This window comes from Myxocyprinus asiaticus, chromosome 8 (genome assembly GCF_019703515.2).
Source record: "Myxocyprinus asiaticus isolate MX2 ecotype Aquarium Trade chromosome 8, UBuf_Myxa_2, whole genome shotgun sequence".
Lineage (NCBI taxonomy): Eukaryota > Metazoa > Chordata > Actinopteri > Cypriniformes > Catostomidae > Myxocyprinus > Myxocyprinus asiaticus.
In genome coordinates this window covers 49,672,170-49,691,868 of record NC_059351.1, presented here as the reverse complement: position 1 = coordinate 49,691,868, position 19,699 = coordinate 49,672,170, and the positions used below count along the sequence as shown (strand labels likewise).

The following is a 19,699-nucleotide window of genomic DNA, read 5'->3' as shown; positions in this document are numbered from 1 at the left end:
ATTAGAACACGTAATTTTTTATATAATTTATATTATTAATTACACTAAATTAACGTGTCAAATCAAGAGCCCTAATTTTTTGTTTATTGCTAAATCGTCAGCTATATTAGTAGTTTGAGTGTGTCTCGATTACATAATTTGCTTCATGGGAGTGGGTGGTCACTGCTGTTCCCTTTTGGTGTGGATATGTATTTCCAAGGTAACAGCAACTTCTCTGATTGGTGGTTCTCTCTCCAGGATTGTGGGTAGTGTAGTTCTTCACCGGGAATTCAGATATTACACCCATTTTTTTAAATGAAATTGAAAGCGTATACCACCATTAAACAAATCTTGAGAGGTTTACACATTATTGTTGAACATTTAATTCCATAGCCACTCTGACTGAACAAGTGCATTTAAATTTCTGCTGTGGGAAAGTAGTATCAAGAATCATCGAATTTGAATTAATCAATGAACGAAGGAATGCAAACAACTGCAATCCTTTACAGCTTTTTCCAATCAGAGATCCTGAAGCATGTGTGTGTAACTATGAAGCGTGTCTTACGGCAGTGGAGTTTTCCTCCACAGCTCTTTGGGTTTGAGCGTCTGATAGACGGTTTTCTGTCGTCCTTCGGCACCGTTCTCTCCCCCTCTGCTGCTCTGCATCACACGAGAGCACTCCATCTTCTCATCCCATGTTCCAGAGAGAACGTAGTGTGCTTTGCCATCTTTATCCGTCACCACCCCCGTGACCTACAGAGAGAGAGAGAGGCATTACAGTAGGAAACGAAAGCAGATGGACTGTCATAAATTGTTGAAGGATGGAACGGGCAAAAGCTGCAGAGGGTGATGGACCAAAATGACAAAAACAGATACGTCTACATTCTGGGAGATAGAAGTGAGTGGAAGAGTTGCTGACTCACCTTCCTGGCCACGTCTCTGGAGAAGTAGCTGTACGGGGCGAATTTGAGGTGACAACGGTCGCCTGTTCTGTGGTTCACAACATCTATTTCTCCTGACTGAACCAATTCGGAGACACAAATTAGATTATGAATTGAATGAAAAGCCAAACTATAGATCTCAGAATTAATTTTTATATATATATATTAGTTTTTTTATAATGTTTGCAAACTTAACTCACAACTCATAAAAGTTTTTTTATTACATGATTTCGGGAAATTATGGAAATACAAATAAGAGGACTGTTCTGACCTGATCGATCCACAGTTTCCCAACAATGATATTGTGCACTGTGGTGGTGACTTTCTTCCAAGTGTAGTGATTGTTACTCTTCTCAAACATACAATGAATAGAACCTGAACAAGCAAACAGACAATTTTTAAACACAGAACATTAAATTTGTGAGCAAAAGACATTAAAACATCCATCTTTCCATACGAGTACATAAGTGTACAAATTATGTGGACACATACTTTAAGCCATACTTAAACATGACTATTAAATGTACAGTGCATCCGGAAAGTATTCACAGCGCTTCACTTTTTCCACATTTTGCTATGTTACAGCCTTATTCCAAAATGGATTAAATTCATTATTTTCCTCAATTCTACAAACAATACCCCATAATGACAACGTGAAAGAAGTTTGTTTGAAGTCTTTGCAAATTTATTAAAAATAAAAAACAAAACAAAACAAAAAAAAAAATCACATGTACATAAGTATTCACAGCCTTTGCTCAATACTTTGTTGAAGCACCTTTGGCACCAATTACAGCCTCGAGTCTTTTTGAGTATGATGCTACAAGCTTGGCACACCTATTTTTGGGCAGTTTCTCCCATTCTTCTTTGCAGGACCTCTCAAGCTCCATCAGGTTGGATGGGGAGCGTCGGTGCACAGCCATTTTCAGATCTCTCCAGAGATGTTCAATCGGGTTCAAGTCTGGGCCACTCAAGGACATTCACAGAGTTGTCCCGGAGCCACTCCTTTGTTATCTTGGCTGTGTGCTTAGGGTCGTTGTCCTGTTGGAAGATGAACCTTCGCCCCAGTCTGAGGTCCAGAGCGCTCTGGAGCAGGTTTTCATCAAGGATGTCTCTGTACATTGCTGCATTCATCTTTCCCTCGATCCTGACTAGTCTCCAAGTTCCTGCCGCTGAAAAACATCCCCACAGCATGATGCTGCCACCACCATGCTTCACTGTAGGGATGGTATTGGCCAGGTGATGAGCGGTGCCTGGTTTCCTCCAGACATGAGGCTTGCCATTCAGGCCAAAGAGTTCAGTCTTTGTTTCTCATGGTCTGAGAGTCCTTCAGGTGTCTTTTGGCAAACTCCAGGCGGGCTGTAATGTGCCTTTTACTGAGTAGTGACTTCCGTCTGGCCACTCTACCATACAGGCCTGATTGGTGGAGTGCTGCAGAGATGACTGTTCTTCTGGAAGTTTCTCCTCTCTGCATAGAGAAATGCTGGAGCTCTGTCAGAGTGACCATTGGGTTCTTGGTCACCTCCCTGACTAAGGCCCTTCTCCCCCGATCGCTCAGTTTGGCCAGGCGGCCAGCTCTAGGAAGAGTCCTGGTGGTTCCAAACTTCTTCCATTTACGGATGATGGAGGCCACTGTGCTCACTGGGACCTTCAATGCTGCAGAAATTTGTCTGTACCCTTCCCCAGATCTGTGCCTCGATACAATCCTGTCTCAGAGGTCTACAGACAAATCCTTGGACTTCATGGCTTGGTTTGTGCTCTGACATGCACTGTTAACTGTGGGACCTTATATAGACAGGTGTGTGCCTTTCCAAATCATGTCAAATCAACTGAATTTACCACAGGTGGACTCCAATCAAGTTGTAGAAACATCTCAAGGATGATCAGTGGAAACAGGATGCACCTGAGCTCAATTTTGAGTGTCATGGCAAAGGCTGTGAATACTTATGTACATGTGATTTTTTTTCCGTTTTTTATTTTTAATAACTTTGCAATGATTTCAAACAAACTTTTCACGTTGTCATTATGGGGTATTGTTTGTAGAATTTTGAGGAAAATAATGAATTTAATCCATTTTGGAATAAGGCTGTAACATAACAAAATGTGGAAAAAGTGAAGCGGTGTGAATACTTTCCGGATGCACTGTACGTTTAATGTGTAGTATTAAATGTATAATAAATGTAAAAGGAATGAAAAATATGCATCTTCAAAAGGAAACATTACTACTTCAGTGCTGTGAAAAAAAAAGCATTTGCCCCTATCCTGATTTCTTCTGTTTTTGTGTATATCTCATACTAAATTGTTTAAAAAATTCTAACAAATTTTAACATAAAACAAAGGCAATCTGTGTAAACACAAAATACAGTTTTTAAAACATAATTATATTTATTGAAGCAAAAAAGTTATCCAACACCAACTGGGCCTGTGTGAAAAGGTATTTGCCCCCTTAGTTAACCAAATCTATGAAACTGCATTCATAATGGGGTCCAGCTGGACTAGACACACCCAGGCCTGATTACTGTCAGCCCTGTTTAATCAAATCAACACCTAAATAGAACTTTTTCAGCAGCATGAAGTTGGCTAAAGGTCTCACCCTGTAGCACACTATGCCGAGGTCGAAAGAAATTCCAGACATTATGAGGAAAAAGGTGATTGAAATACATCAGTCTGGGAAGGGTTACAAAGCTATTTCAAAGGCTCTGGGACTCCAGAGGACCACAGTGAGAGCCATTATCTCCAAATGGAGAAAACTTGGCACAGAAGTGAACCTTCCCAGAAGTGGCCGACCTTCAAAAATTCCTCGAAGAGCACAGCGACAACTCATCCAGGAAGTCATAAAAAAAGCCAAGGACAACATCCAAGGAACTGCAGGCCTCTCTCGCATCAATAAAGTTCACTGTTCATGACTCCACTATCAGAAAGACACTGGTCAATAATGCCATCCATGGAAGAGTGGCGAGGCGAAAATCACTGCTAACCCAGAAGAACTGGGTCATCTGAATTTTGCTAAAACACACCTTGATGATCCTCAAAGCTTTTGGGAGAATGTTCTGTGGACTGATGAGTCGAAAGTGGAACTGTTTGGAAGAGAGGGGTCCCGTTACATCTGGCAGTAAATCAAACACAATTCCACAAAAAGAACATCATACCTACGGTCAAGCATGGTGGTGGTAGTGTGATGGTGTGGGGATGCTTTGCTGCTTCAGGGCCAGGGCGACTTGCAGTAATTTAGAGAAACATAAATTCTGCTCTCTACCAGAAGATCCTAAAGGAGAACGTCAGGTCATCAGTCTGTGAGTTGAAGCTCAAGTGCAACTGGATTATGCAGTAAGACAATGATCCAAAGCATTCAGATCCACCTCTGAATGGCTCAAAAGAAGCAAAATTAAAGTTTTGGAGTGGCCTAGTCAAAGTCCTGACTTGAAATCGATTGAGATGCTGTGGCAGGACCTTAAATGGGCAGTTCATGCTTGAAAACCCTCCAGTGTGGCTGAACTAAAGCAGTACTGCAAAGAGTGGGCCAAAATGGAAGCGTTTGGTTGCAGTTGTTGCTGCTTAAGTTGGCACAACCAGCTATTAAGTTTAAGTTTGTTTTTCACATGGGTGATATAGGTGTTGGATAATTTTTTTGCTTCAATAAAAAAAACGTATATTTGAAAACTGTATTTTGTGTTAACTCAGGTTGCCTTTGATTTATATCTTGTTTGAAGATCTAAAACAATTTAGTATGAAAAATACAAGAAATCAGGCTTCAAGACATCCCAGCACTGTATGTCCTGAAGGAAGATGTTCATTTAAAAAAATGTGAGGTAAAAAAATAAGGTTTCACATGTGTCTCTCTTGTCAACCCTTTCAATATTAAAGTCAGCCTTCATCCTAAAGGCCTTCTTACCACATTTCGCCTGCTATGACTTCAACAAGGTTACATAGGCTCTTTGTTGAGTTTATTTAGATAATAATAATTTTAGGTTACTGCACTTATATTTTCTGTCACAACCATTATATACTACATAACCCAAATTGTAAAATAATAATGGAATTTTTAAATAATTTCCTTCATTTAAAGTAAGTGCTATTATTAGCTTGTAAAAACTAAATAGATACTGCATTTAAGATATGCAAGTTCAAAATATGGTTCCTTCGCCAACACAAATAACCACAGATTTTCTGTCTGACTGTGGTAACAATTTATTTAATAGAGTTGACTATCAGTTTGAAACTTATATGTTGTTTACTTAAGAAAAGGAACTAATAAGACAGATTCTTCCCCAGGTGCACTTGCTTTAGAGACACTGAAAATTAGAGACACATACTGATACAGATCCAAAATAAGATGCTAAAAGTTACCCAGGGGCATAATGGAGAGGTATTTGCCCCTGAACTTGCTGGCCAGGGCAATCTCCTGTCGCAGGGTCCAGCCTCGCTGGGAGATTGCGTGATGTGCCGCAGCCGGAGGGTGATGACTCACCTGAAGAGACAGAGAAAGATAACTGAGCAACTTCAAACACAATGCACATCATTTGTAATGTCATTCCTTATTCAATAATCTTATTCAATAATCGAAGACAAGGATTTTTCAGCTTTTTTCTGGGCCAGTGGTTCAGATTTGTAATTGCCTCACAAACCATTTATTAAAAAAATGTCAATAAAATTAATAAATCTTCCTTAAAAAATATGAAATAATTTACTGTTTAGAAACATTGTGTAATATACACCAATTAGCCACAACATTGAAACCACCTGCCTAATATTGTGTAGGTCCCCCTCTTGCCGCCAAAATAGCGCCAACCCGCATCTCAGAATAACATTCTGATATTATATACTTCTCACCACAATTGTACAGAGCAGTTATCTGAGTTACTGTAGACTTTGTCATTTTGAACCAGTCTGGTCATTCTCTGTTGACCTCTTTCGATAACAAGACATTTCAGTCCACAGAACTGCCCCTCACTGGATGTATTTTGTTTTTGGCACCATTCGGAGTAAATTCTAGAGACTGTTGTATGTGAAAATCCCAGGAGATCAGCAGTTACAGAAATACTCAAAGCAGACCATCTGGCACCAACAATCATCCATGTGATTATCTAATCAGCCAATTGCGTGGCAGCAGTGCAGTGCATAAAATCATGCAGATACGGGTCAGGAGCTTCAGTTAATGTTCACATCAATCATCAGAATTGTGATCAATGATTTGGACTGTGGCATGATTGTTGGTGCCAGATGGGCTGGTTTGAGTATTTCAGTAACTGCTTATCTCCTGGGATTTTCACACACAACAGTCTCTAGAATTTACTCCGAATGGTGAGCACGTTGCCACGGAGACATAGTGCGTGTGGAGGCTTCATGCCATCCACCGCGGCAACCACGCTCAACTCACCATGCGCTCCACCGAGAACGAACCACATTATAGTGACCACGAGGAGTTTAAGTTTACCCCATGTAATGTGAACTAGCGAACTCCAGGGGTGGTAGCCAGCGTATTTTACCACTGAGCTACCCAGGCCCCCGCAGAATGCTATTCGGAGATGCGGGTTGGCGCTGTTTTGGCTGTATGAGGGGGACCTACACAATATTAGGCAGGTGGTTTTAATGTTGTAGCTGATCGGTGTATATATATATATATATATATATATATATATATATAACATACTAAGATCTGAGTTTCTTTCTTCATCAAAACAGAATTTAAGATTTTTAGGATTTCATTTCAGGCCTCCTCCTTTAAACAATGCAAAAAATTTTGACAGTCCAAAATGCATATTTAGGGTGCATCAATATAATCCACACGACTCCAGTCAAATAAAGTTCTTCTGAACCCAAACGATTGATTAGTTTTAGAAACAAAACAATACTTAAATACTTTTTAACTACAAATGTTTGCTTCCATACATCTCTGTGACGCGCGCTCGTGAGAGGGATGACGTAAGCTCGTTGGTAAGGTCACGCGTACGCGTCATTGTTTACAAGAGAAGGTGTGCTGTACAAAAGTTTAATTGTCTTTGCTGTAGATTTGTATTTGTATAAGTGTATTGTTCAAAATGGTCGTTTAGTGTGTGTATCCTGGATGCTTCAACCTTCAGGAACCCCAAAGAAAATGCATGCCGGGAAAAATATAAACTTTTCATCGATTGTCTATACATGATTATTAGCGATTGAAGCTCTGGCTTATCGCGCTGAACCTGGATGTCAGTACACCCCTACATTCTCTCAAATATTGGAGGGTGCGCAGTGAACATTTTACCCCTGAGGATTTCAGACCATCGAAAGAAACAAAAGGTCGATTTCTGAATTCATTGGCTGTGCCCGTGCTGTTTTTCCAGCGAACTCAGGTATGTGTGAAAACTTGGTCATATAGCCAAAATATTTCTATATAGTAGCTATAGTAACAAACGAAACATGATACTTACTCTACTGATAGGGTGCCATTGGGACCTTCTGGCCTCGGACGGCGCTTCCAGTTTATTCGTGGCAAACTGAAAAACATCTCTAAAACACTGGGGCTCAGTAATGGTGGAAAACCATTATGTTCGATAATGCAGCTAGGACTAGGAGTGATCTCACCGGCTGCCTCGCAAATTGTTTCCAACGGTGGAATTGCTATGGTCCAGTCATGGCAGCACAGGCTCTTTGCCTCTGTTGGTATTTACTACATGTGCACCACCATGTCTCCATAGATCGCTGCCTCCCCGAGACTTGTGATTGCACCGCTGCTGCAGCCTCCTCCATCTCCCTCAGTTCCTCATCAGTCCATCTCCTCTTCTAAAATCAAAATCCTCCGACATCATGTTTGAAATTGTTTTGGTTTGTGAACGGCGCTTGGTCTGTGGTCTGCGCAAGTTTCTCTTGTAAACAATGATGCGCTTCCTGCCTCCTCCTCATGAGCGTGCGTCACAGAGAAGTACGGAAGTGAACATTTGTAGTTAAAAATTTGTTAAAAAGTATACAAGTATTGTTTTGTTTCTCAAAATAATCAATCGTTTGGTTCGATCAAATCGGTTCAGAAGAACTTTATTTGTCAACTGGAGTCGTGTGGATTATTTTGATGCACCCTAAATATGCATTTTGGACCATCAAAAGTACATTCACTTGCATTGTTTAGGGGAGGAGGCCTGAAATGAAATCCTAAAAATCTTAAATTCTGTTTTGATGAAGAAAGAAACTCTTGATAAGATACATCTTGAATGGCCTGAGGTTGAGTAAATTATTTAATTAAAATAATTTAAATTAATTTTTGGGTGAACTATTCCTTTAAAAATAATAATAATAATAATTGGAACGGAAGAAAATGGCCAAATGGGACAATTTACAGTTCTTTTAAATGGACCAAAGCTGTCTCACACTGACCTGGCCATGCTCAGTATAAATAGTAGTGGCCGTCCCCTCACCTGCTCACAAAGGGACCTGTACCCGCTCTCTTGGACACGGTCCAGCTCAAACGTCTCTCCCAGCAGAGGGTTGAAGGGTTTGCCGGTGCGGTGAACTGTAGTGGAGTAAGAGGACACAGTGAAAGCTGCCACATAACACATCTGCTCCAGAGAACTCTTGCACTTAGCGGCCCGGTCCAGCAGTTCGTAGTACTCGAGATCCTCTGAGAGACGCTGCAGCATGGACAAGGGCTCGTTGAAGTTCACCTTCCAGAAAAGAAACAATGAATTTCATTTCATTTCAAAATCCACTGCAATTTTTGATTATTAGAATCAGCAACAGGGGTGTTTTGGATTTTTGTAAAGACACAGATAAGCATACAGGCATAGGTATTTTGGAGAGCTCTTTTCCAATACAGTTCTTCATGATGCTCCATAGATTGAGCGAGTAATTTGGTTTATCTGGAATTCGGCTCCGCCTCTTTCTCACAGGCACCACCTCCTGGGACTGAGGAGACTCGGGATTGGACGCCAGAGACTGCTCATCTAGCTGTGAGAGAAGAACAAAATGCAGTGTTAGGGTGTTTACTGAATGAAAAACTGCAAATGGCTTTCCATGTTTCTCAATTATTGCTACCAATTCACACACCGCCAGCACCAAAATATAGTTAAAACTCTCTTGTAGGGGTGTAACGGTTTATCGTTCAAACATATGGTCACGGCTCAAAAATGACTTTTTTTTTTCTCCAAATTATTTTAGCGTCTATTCTATCCAACACACGCAATGTCCTACGCCTACGTAATGCGGGCATAGAAATGGAAATCGCTTAATTGCACGCAAGGAGCTCTAAGATACGATTGCACACTAGCAGCCACAGGTGTCGTATGATGAGTTTGGCTGAAACTCCAAAAACTGAAGTTGAAGCGCGAGAGTGATCTACTCCGACAGCGCAAGAGAAAATTAAAGTTTACAGAGGTTTAATGATAGTGCCATATTAATCTACTATAAATAAGTGCTGAATATTATGTAGGAAAATGACTAAAACGCACATGTTGTGGTGCCATTGTGAGCAACACTTTAAGGAGTGTCAAAAACACTGAGCATGGCTTGTACCCAAACACACTGTAAATGAGATCATAACGCCTTACCGATGTCGTCCCGTCATCCATTCCCAGCTCGCTACTGATTCCACTGACATTGCTGCCAGATCTCCTGAGAGAAAGGGAAAGAGGGTGAGAGAGCCCCAGTGAGAGTGGAGGAAGAAGAGGAGAAGGAAGGAAGGGGAAGGCAGAGGGCACACACTTAGGTCCGGTGACACTTATATGAGAAAAGGTTAAAGAGTTAAGGTACAGGTATGCGAGTAAACGACAGGAGCGAGGGAGTAAATAAAGACCTGTGATATTTGGGGTCTGCTGGTACAGTGATAAACTCTTGAACATCCTCGCACGCGTCAAAGAATTCATTCTCGTCATCTTCATCACTGGCGTCTCCCTTTACTGGAGCTGAACCTACAGGTGAGATCAAGTAGGAATTAACCCTTTTTGCATGTACGATCAAACCGGTGTGATTACACTAGGCTGGGTTCAGATGCGTACGATCAAACCGGTGCGATCTGCATCAGTGCTGCTGTTTTCAAGCAAAAGAGGGACTGGAGCAGTTGTCATAATGAACCAGCTGCTCAAATAGTATTTTCGACATTACAATATCTTTATTTTTATGTTACAAACTTTCAAACAATCACTAAATAAAAGTTCAAAGCCATTAACGTTGGAGCGCACCATTTTGATGCAGCACTGCGGCCATGTTTTCTGACGTCAAACAAAGAATATACAAACTAATCAGCCCACTCGAGCCATCCATCATAACCACTTCCGGGGCTGGGAAAGTGGAAGGGCTAGTTTTTTTAGAACCTTCTATGCTCCTCCTTTTGTATGCTTCCAGAACGAGACAAACTCAAAATCCTGAGTCAAACCAAGCTTTTACTTTCAACACGGTGCAGAACCTGGTGAGTGAAATCTAAACATTTACCAGCTAGTGGCTAATCATAGACATTTTAGTCCAAATTTGTTTGCGAATGTGAGTGATCTTCTCTCTTGTAGATCCACAACTTTATTTATAGAACAATACTTATTATCACAAAAATGTTGCAACTGTGCATTGTTTTAACCACATGCTGTAACATGAACAACCAGTAAGACTCCTAAACCGAAAGCACACACAACATCATACTAGTCGTATGGTACCTTTGCTGTCTATGGCAGGGTTGCTCTGGGAAGGAGGCAGAACAGTGGCTCCTCTGAAGGCTCTCTCCAGATGATTGTGTTGTTTGGCAAGCTGCTCCAGTGTCTCCTCTAATCGTACTCTCTGCTCTCTCTCTGCCTGCAGGGCTTTCTGCCAGCGCTTACTGTGAGCTTGAGCCAACGCCAGGAAGTCCCGGCACGCCTGGGGATCAGATCGTTAGGAAGTGTTAAGAATACGTTTGACAGAAAGGTTTCAGTGTGTCCCTCAACAAGCAACAGTTCTGGCTGATATCTGGTGTAAAATGAAGTGAATTCCTTAATCTGAAGCGAATTTCTTGCTTGGATGTCTTACATTGATCATGGCGTTGGAAGTGATACGGAAGAGTGTGGCTCTTTCCGTCACCTGCCGAATCTTTTCACTCGTTTCTCCTCCCAGCCGAACCCCCTCGAGCTCAGACAAAGACCTAAGAAAAAGCATTTAAAATCAACAAATTTATACAGTATCACACAGATTTAAATTAGGGGAGTAAAAGGGTCAAAGTCCTCACGGTTCGATTTGTATTATGGTTTCGGTTTGGTAAAAACTTGATGGGGGGGGCTGGTTAGTTAGGGGGGCCCCCTAGATTTTCCTTGTGCCCCCCAGGAACTTCTGAGGCACCCCCGAATTTGGTAGGATGGCGAAACAACCAAGAGTGAACATATATTGCACAACACATCGAACCTTGAGGCGGATGGGCTACGACAGCAGATGACCATGTCGGGCACTTTATTAGGACAATAGTGTTCCTAACAAAGCGCTCGGTGAGTGTATACTGTAAAAAAAAATCTATATGAACAGTTCTGTTAGAAAATAGTGACCACCATCACACACACAGGAAATACTTTCAAATTTATCCAAGATATATGCAATAGCTCCAAAACTACTCCATCACACTTATTTATTGTATATATAATTATATTTTAAGTACAAACATGTCCCAAAGTGTACCGTTCTATTATTTTTAATAGGAAATGTCAGGAAAGAGAGACTGACCGTTGAAGTGCAGAGCCGTGTTTGGCGATGAGGTCGTTGCAGGTGCTGAGATCCTCCACCTTGCTGCCAAGAGTGCGGAGGGTGGACTGCACCTCTGAGTTGCGTGAGCCTCCACCCTGCCCTGCTGAAGTAGGTGTGGTCGGGCACTCATCCCCAGAGTCATCTGTGGTAAAAACAAAAGAGGAACGAAATCTGTAAAACGGTCTTCCACGATTTCCACCACAAACAGCTTTCAACTTAGAATATATTTTGAACGTGAGGATATTTATTGGCCTGAGTGCAATTTTATGTCCCGTTCACACATACAGCGATTTGCAGTGCCAAAACTACCAGAAATGAAGCATTTTTAATTAGAGTTGGCAATCTGCGGCAACATGATTGACACTGAAACTTTATGCAATAAGTAGCGATGCAATGCGGTAATAACCAATAGAAGTGACGACAATCTAAGGTTCACCAAATTTGAGAGTTGCTACATTTCTCCATGTAACAGTTGCAGTAACATCACTCACCAGATACTTCCTGCATGCGGACAGCTTTGGCTTTGGCCAGCTCCAGTGCCGTTATCCACCTCTGCCTCTCCACCTCTGAGCTTGCCTTCAGGTGATACGTCTGTGCGCCACCATTAGAAATGACAAAGTTGCACGAGTCCTCTACCGCGATATTGGCCGTGGCCAGGTTTATGGTGCCCCGACATGTGTGACCCATCTCCGCCTGGGTCCTGAAAGAGAGAACAGATCTTAGCGAAAAAGATGGAAATAAGAATATGTATTTAAAAAATGTTTTTATCAGCCCCCTAAAGTGGAAGGTTGACTAAACTTCACTTTGTTCGCGTTGTGCTTAAGTTTGTTTTCTTGCCTTAAGTTGTTTGGGATATGCCTGATATGTATTTTTGCATTTCTCCATGTCGCTCTCACCTGTAAATAATGTAAAGCAGTCCTACCATTTGATAGCTGTGCAAATATATCTGCTGTGGTGTAAACAGTACATCAAAATCTCTACTTACACACATTGACATTTCTATTGCATATTGTATATGCAGTTATAGAATAAGATGTGGAGCAGACTTTATGCCAATAGTCAAAAGTCTGACTCTGCATAGCTAGTGGAGCATTGATGAGATTCTCTATAAACTCACTATAAAGTCTGAGACCAAAAACTTGCACAAAAGCATCCTTGACAGCTGTTTTTCAGAACCTGATGCAATATTCATGAATTACCACTGAGAGGCATGCATTCGAGAAATGCCTTCTTTCAATCTAGAGCTTTTGTGTGACAGAAGATATGGCCAGTTACTGCTGCGATCACAGTGTCTGGTATCAGATTGAAAGAGCCTCATGTTCATTATCATAGTGCATATATTGACAAGCACTCACAGCAGTTAATCTGCTATATGAGTGATTTTAAAACCAGCTCAAGAGAGTGCAACACTGCCGGACCACTTTTTCAGCAGTCTTGGTTCTGGAAGTATTTTTCCAATTATTTTCTCCATATAAATTTTTTTAATTCTTAAGTAAAGAGTTTTAAGCCTTGAACCAAATCAGCCAGTTCTGAGATTAATCACAACATTACAACCTTTGACTGGGGGAATGATCTAGGTTCATACCATGAAGCATTGAATATAAGGTAATCAAATCTTAAACAACGCTAAAAGTCGATTATAAATACAAAATACCACAGATTTGAAGTTATAAACAAATATATAAGTAGTTTGAGAGTGTAGACAGTCTCAATTACGTTACTGCAATGATTCCTGAAATGAGTAGTTTGATTTTTTGCTGTGATTCCCGTTTCCATAGTAACAGTCAGCAACTTCTCTGATTGGTGAGTTTCTTCTGAGGATAATGGGTAGTGTAGGTCTTCGTCACAAATTCTGCAATTAAACATGCTTTTTTTTTTTTTATTTAAGTTTAAATTAGAGGTAAACCAATATATATGTTTAACCGATTAATCGGTGCTGCATTTTGGAACTCGTGGTTATCAGAAGAAATCTTTGCCAATATATACACTGGCGGCCAAAAGTTTGGAATAATGTTCAGATTTTGCTGTTTCGGAAGGAAATTGGTCCTTTAATTCACCAATGTGGCATTCAACTGATCACAAATTATAGTCAGGACATTACAAATCTAGACAGGCCCCATTTCCAGCAGCCATCACTCCAACACCTTATCCTTGAGGAATCATGCTAAATTGATCATTTCTTACTAGAAAATCACTTTCCATTATATCAAACATAGTTGAAAGCTATTTGGTTCGTTAAATGAAGCTTAACATTGTCTTTGTGTTTGTTTTTGAGTTGTCACAGTATTCAATAGACTGGCATGTCTTAAGGTCAATATTAGGTCAAAAATGGCAAAAAAGAAACAGTTTTCTCTAGAAACACGTCAGTCAATCATTGTTTTGAGGAATGAAGGCTATACAATGCTTGAAATTGCCAAAAAACCTTAAGATTTCATACAAAGGTGTACACTAGAGTCTTCAAAGACAAAGGACAACTGGCTCTAACAAGGACAGAAAGAGATGTGGAAGACCAGATGTACAACTAAACAAGAGGATAAGTACATCAGAGTCTCTAGTTTGAGAAATAGACGCCTCACATGTCCTCAGCTGACAGCTTCATTGAATTCTACCCGCTCAACACCAGTTTCATGTACAACAGTAAAGAGAAGACTCAGGGGTGCAGGCCTTATGGGAAGAATTGCAAAGAAAAAGCCACTTTTGAAACAGAAAAACAAAAAGAAAATGTTAGAGTGGGCAAAGAAACACAGGCTGTGTCTTGTTTGGAAGGCTGCGTCCTCCGGAGGTCGCATTTGTCGGCCGCATACGTCATCGAGGCTGTCTCGTTTCAGAAAAGCGAGTAGGACACTTCGAATGCGACCTTCTTTCACATGGGAATTCGGAGGAAGCAAGAGGTGAATCCTTCGTGGACACTCACAACCCACAATTCTTTGCTTCAACAGAAATGTCTAAAAAAATAAATGACGCCAATTTGCCCGTAAATATGATGTTCAAACACAAGGAATGTTAATTCCCAAGTTGAAGTACCTCAGTAGATGGGTGCAGAGTATATAATATGTATAATTATATTAATATATAATTAAAATAAAAGTATAATATATATATTTTTCATGTTATTAATGTCCTGACTATACATTGTAATCGGTTGAATGCCACTTGAATAAAAGTAACAATTTCTTTCCATAAGAGCAAAATCTGTAAATTATTCCAAACCTTTGGCCGCCAGTGTATATTTTTAATTTAATTTACAATTAATTGTTTGGGGATTTATTGTATCTAAATCTTTCATCATTGACAATATTCATCCATATACGTTACTGCAATTATTCATGAAATGAGTAGTTTGATTTTTTGCTGCGATTCATGCTTCCATAGTAACAGTCAGCGACTACTCTGATTGGTGGGTTTCTACTCAGGATAATGGGTAGTGTAGGTCTTCACCACGAATTCTGCAATTAAACACGTTGTCGTTGTTTTAACATAAGTTTAAATTAGAGGTTAACCAATACTGTATATCGGTTTAACCGATTAATCAGTGCCGCTTTTTGGAACTCTCGGTTATCTGAAAAAATCTATGCCTAAATATATATTATTTATGATTAAGTTTGTGGGGGATTTGCTGAACTAAATCTTTAATAATTAATATTCATCCATATTTTTTTCCTCACTTCAATGCCCATTTTGTTATTTTGATAAGAGAATCTAGTGTTCTATATTAAAGCGAGGGCTCGCAAAGAAACATTTTATTACATGGAAACGTCCCCCGTTAGAACATACATTGTGTCTCCAACTTCATATATCTTGTGAATAATTATTAAACCCTTTTCCTAATTAAACCTTATCTTCTGAAATATCTTTATATACAAAACTCTTCATCTGGTAAATATACAGGCTATAAAAGGTTAATTTGTAAATACCTGAAAACCAGAGCATTGTAACAGAGCCAAGTCTCCGTAATTTTAAAATAAGAGCCCTATGTGTGTTGTAGGCTTGTTTATAGTTAAAAGTCCCACATTCTGCACCAAATCTTCATTTTTTCTGATTATTGGTTTGGGGGCTTTGGTTCAACAATACACTGCATAATTGTGGACTCTTGTAGCCTCTACGTCTGTCTCCGTCATAGGAAGGAAAGGCAAAAAATACTTTTTTTTAACATCGGCCTATTAATCAGTAATCTGCCTTTTCCACCACCTTAGTTATCGGTATTGGCAAAATCCACTATCAGTGGACCTCTAGTAGAAATTGCACTTGTGGCTTCTATCATCTCTTATATCATTGCTAAACAACATCATGGTAGGTCTGTGTAAACTTTTGTGATAAGGTTAAATTATTATCACTAAAAATCCAGGACATATATACCAGGCGGTGTGTGAAAAAAGCTCGGAGGATCATCAGAGACTCCAGCCACCCGAGCCATGGGTGGTATCGCAGCATCAGGACCCGCACCAGCCGACTCCATGATAGCTTCTACCCCCAAGCAATCAGACTTCTGAACTCTTGATCTCCCATGATCAAATACATCAGCACTGCACTTTATTACTCTTACTCTTATATCTCACACCGGACTGTCATAAATTATATTATTATTATATTATATTCTCTCTTAACAGCTTACTATCATCCGACAGCCTGAATGTCAATACAGTACAATACAACCTACTGTACATTCTATATATACTTTTTTTATTTTTTATTATTGAATAATGTGTATCTATATTGTGTGTAATGTATACTGTACAGTGTATGTTATTATTTGTATATTGTTGTGTGTAATTATGTGTATATCAGATGTTTAAATTGTGCTGTGTTCATTTGATGTTATTGTAAATTGGTATATGTCTCATCACTGTCACGACTGCTATATTGATCGGAACTGCACCCAAGAATTTCACACACCATAGCACTTGTGTATATGGCTGTGTGACAATAAAAGTGATTTGATTTTGATTTGATTTGAAATAAAGTTTCCATCTTCAAACATACTCTGCCAGCACTGCTGAATCTCCAGTTCTCTGGTTTTTCCATTCACAGAGACATGACACAAGAAAGATGCCACACCCAAGACTGGCACGATCAAACAGGCAATCTAGTAGTCGGGATAACAATCAAAGTCTGTAACCTGGGAAAATGGGAAAACAAAAATCTTATACTCGTCCTCTGAATTTCAAGATGAATCTTCCCACACACACACACACACACACAGAAGAGTGCTGAATAAGTTCTTAGGCCTGCCTGCCGAACAGAGGAAGGAATCAGACTGAGCGGGAAGGTTTAAACAACATTATAGTTTCTACTATCCTTGGAAAAGTGGAGCTATTTTATGCAGATTTCTTTCATAAGAGTCCTTTGCATATAATATGCGTGCCGAGAATACATCCTATAACAGCAATATCCACTTTGTCTTTATGGGGAGAAACAGAATAACAAAGATATTGTCACCAAGGGCTGAGAGAAATTATATACCAATATTTTTCAGCCTTCTGATGATATCCGATACAGATCTAGATCTTTATGTAATAGCTCTGAAATGGCTTAAAAGGGCGATCTTTCCAATCAGCAAAATTCTACATTTTTCATTTCAATGATTTCAACCATTGTAGCCAAGTGGGTGATTCACACAAAATCAGAAAAATGTCCTAGTCCTGTTTAACTCCAAAATCAAAAGAAACAAATAAGAAAATATATTTTGTATATAGAAAATGATCCTATTTTTAGAGCCATTAAGATTTTTTACATTGTGACATTACTTTCATGAGACGCATATGTTACCCCCAGTCCTCAATACTGCAACATGAAATGAAAAAGGTCACTATGATATTCTCATTACTGCAATGCAAATTTAATGTAATACAGTAAAAAAATAAATAAAAATACTGTGTTAACGGTAATGTGAATCATCATTGAAGACAATTGGAACAGTAAAAGTTAAATGTCTGGATACATTATAATAATGAAAATTAGGTGGTAAAATGTGCTTAAGTGTCCTAAAAATAATGTCACAATGCAACAAAACAAAATGTTCATAAATGTAGGTGTTATTTTATTTCTGCAATATATCAGGTCATAATGTTTTATATTGATTTGGGGTTAAATATGAGCAGGACATTTTCTTGACAGGCTTCATGCTTAATTACACTTACATTTAATTTCCATGTTCATAAAAAAAATACAGAATAACTGCGAAGGCCCTCTTTGTTGTTGTTGTTGTAAAACAGTTTAATGTGTTGGCATTGTTATGTTATCCTGTATTTCCAGAGTTTAAGAGTTAGGTTAAAGGAATGTTCAGGGTCAATACAAGTCAAGCTAAATCGACAGAATTGTTGGCATAATGTTGCTTACCACAAAAAAATAAATAAATAAATAAATAAATAAAATTGCGATTACAGTTAAGCTGCGTTCACACTGCCAGCGACATGCAGCGACAAAACAACCTCATCTCACTCATTTTCAATGAAAGCTGGCGACTTCCGGCGACACGAGCGACGGCGACCGGATGTGGGCGTGTCCAGCGACGTGGCAAAGTTGAGCAATGTTTTACTTTATGCAAATGAAGAGCGACTTTCTGGAGCGACAGCCAATACGAGAGAAGATGGTAGAGCTCACGTGATCCTTCTCTCTCTCAGCTCCTGCAGTGACGGAAAGATGGAGGAAAGGCTAATCCTTGCTGTTAGCAATTTACCAGTGTTATATGATATGTCTCTGCCCACGTACAGGGACATATTTATGAAAAATGATGCGTGGAAAGGTGTGTCTGAGATCGCGGGGATTCCAAGTAGGTTAAAATCATCAAATAGCCTGTAAAATTAACTATTAAATAATTTGTTTTGAAAATGGATTACATGTTTGACAGCAAATGAAACCATATAAGTGATCAGATATAGTGAATAAACGTACCATATTAATAACCTTACTAATTAACATGATTTAGTCTGATAAAATTGCTTACTAACCTTATCGATGTAAAGTTAAATCCAATACTGCAACTTCGTTGCCATAACAACGTAACTCCGGTAAAACCTGTACATTATATTAATCACACTATTATCATGCAGAGTTTTTTTTTTCCCACACTAAAATTGTGTTATGTATACTGTTTATGTCTTGTATTTCTGAAACAGTGTGTACTGTTATGTTTATGGACTGGCCCTATTCACTTCTTACTATAACCACAATTTTTGCTGCTTTTTAAATAATCGAGGGACAAGTAATTAACATTAAGCTACAAGTACTGTCGATGTAGCTTAACTTGTATTGAACCTGGAACATTCATTTACAAATGTGGATTTTAAGGAACGTCTTATCCTCTCATCTCAAACTGTTGAGCAAACAGTGAAGATCGCACGAGCAAACAGACACACATGCGGGCACTTTTATGCACTCCCACACACACAATTAATAATTGACAAAGCTGAATGAGATGAAAGCAGCTTCCCCATCAGCTCAACTTGTGTGTCTGACTCAAATTTAATTAAGTAAAATGGCATCATCTTACAAACACCAGCAGGGCCAAGACACGACACACAGGCTAAATAAAAATGTTGTTTTAATGCTCTTTAATGCTATGAGGATTCAAAAGAAGCCGGATGTAACACTCCCCCTCTCTGACTTAAAGCACGGAAAACATGAATGAAAATCACAGGGCATGCTGAAAGATACAATACAACTTTCTAGAATGTGTCAACTCTCATGTAATCGGTCTATTTGTTAATGTTGAAATGACATGGAGAAAATGAATGAGGAATATCTTGTGCTTTGGATCTTGGCCTACGCACACTGCACACAATAAGTTACAATCGTGCGCCCAGTCTATTCTCGGCAATCTGCATTGCCATAAATGTTCTTTTTAAAATATTATTGCAAGCCCTTGCGATGTGCATATTATGATATGTATATCTGTGATATTCCGATAAATGTGATATATCGTGCAGCCCTAGGCGTTATAAAACAAAGGCTGAGATAGGGAGGTGGAGGGATGGTGGAAGAATCGTTACCGGTGTGAGGAAAGCAGCTACTTACGTATCCTCGTGGATAATGATTGGCAGGCCTAGATAAACAAGCTCCGCCCGAAATTACATTTTAGTATGATAATATCACTTCCTAACCTTATCAGTGTAAAGTTATATCCA

The 19,699-nt window shown here is 39.5% G+C and overlaps 1 protein-coding gene across 10 annotated transcripts in view; it reads right to left on the bottom strand.

The window, feature by feature from the left end:
* LOC127445512 (oxysterol-binding protein 1-like) overlaps nt 1-19,699 on the bottom strand; it is a 36,141-nt gene that overhangs the window by 12,206 nt on the left and 4,236 nt on the right. For 7 of the 10 annotated variants that reach the window (XM_051705647.1, XM_051705651.1, XM_051705653.1 and 4 more), the window contains exons 3-14: nt 12,068-12,276; nt 11,556-11,718; nt 10,875-10,986; nt 10,526-10,724; nt 9,676-9,790; nt 9,431-9,494; nt 8,664-8,831; nt 8,303-8,548; nt 5,265-5,385; nt 1,192-1,295; nt 903-998; nt 545-732 (exon numbers count right to left, since the gene is read on the bottom strand). In XM_051705647.1, coding sequence (XP_051561607.1) covers nt 545-732; nt 903-998; nt 1,192-1,295; nt 5,265-5,385; nt 8,303-8,548; nt 8,664-8,831; nt 9,431-9,494; nt 9,676-9,790; nt 10,526-10,724; nt 10,875-10,986; nt 11,556-11,718; nt 12,068-12,276 — 1,785 coding nt within the window. Of the gene's footprint in view, nt 1-544; nt 733-902; nt 999-1,191; nt 1,296-5,264; nt 5,386-8,302; nt 8,549-8,663; nt 8,832-9,430; nt 9,495-9,675; nt 9,791-10,525; nt 10,725-10,874; nt 10,987-11,555; nt 11,719-12,067; nt 12,277-12,413; nt 12,473-16,556; nt 16,693-19,699 lie in introns of those variants that run through there. The other 3 variants (XM_051705649.1, XM_051705655.1, XM_051705648.1) reach the window with 3 other exon arrangements.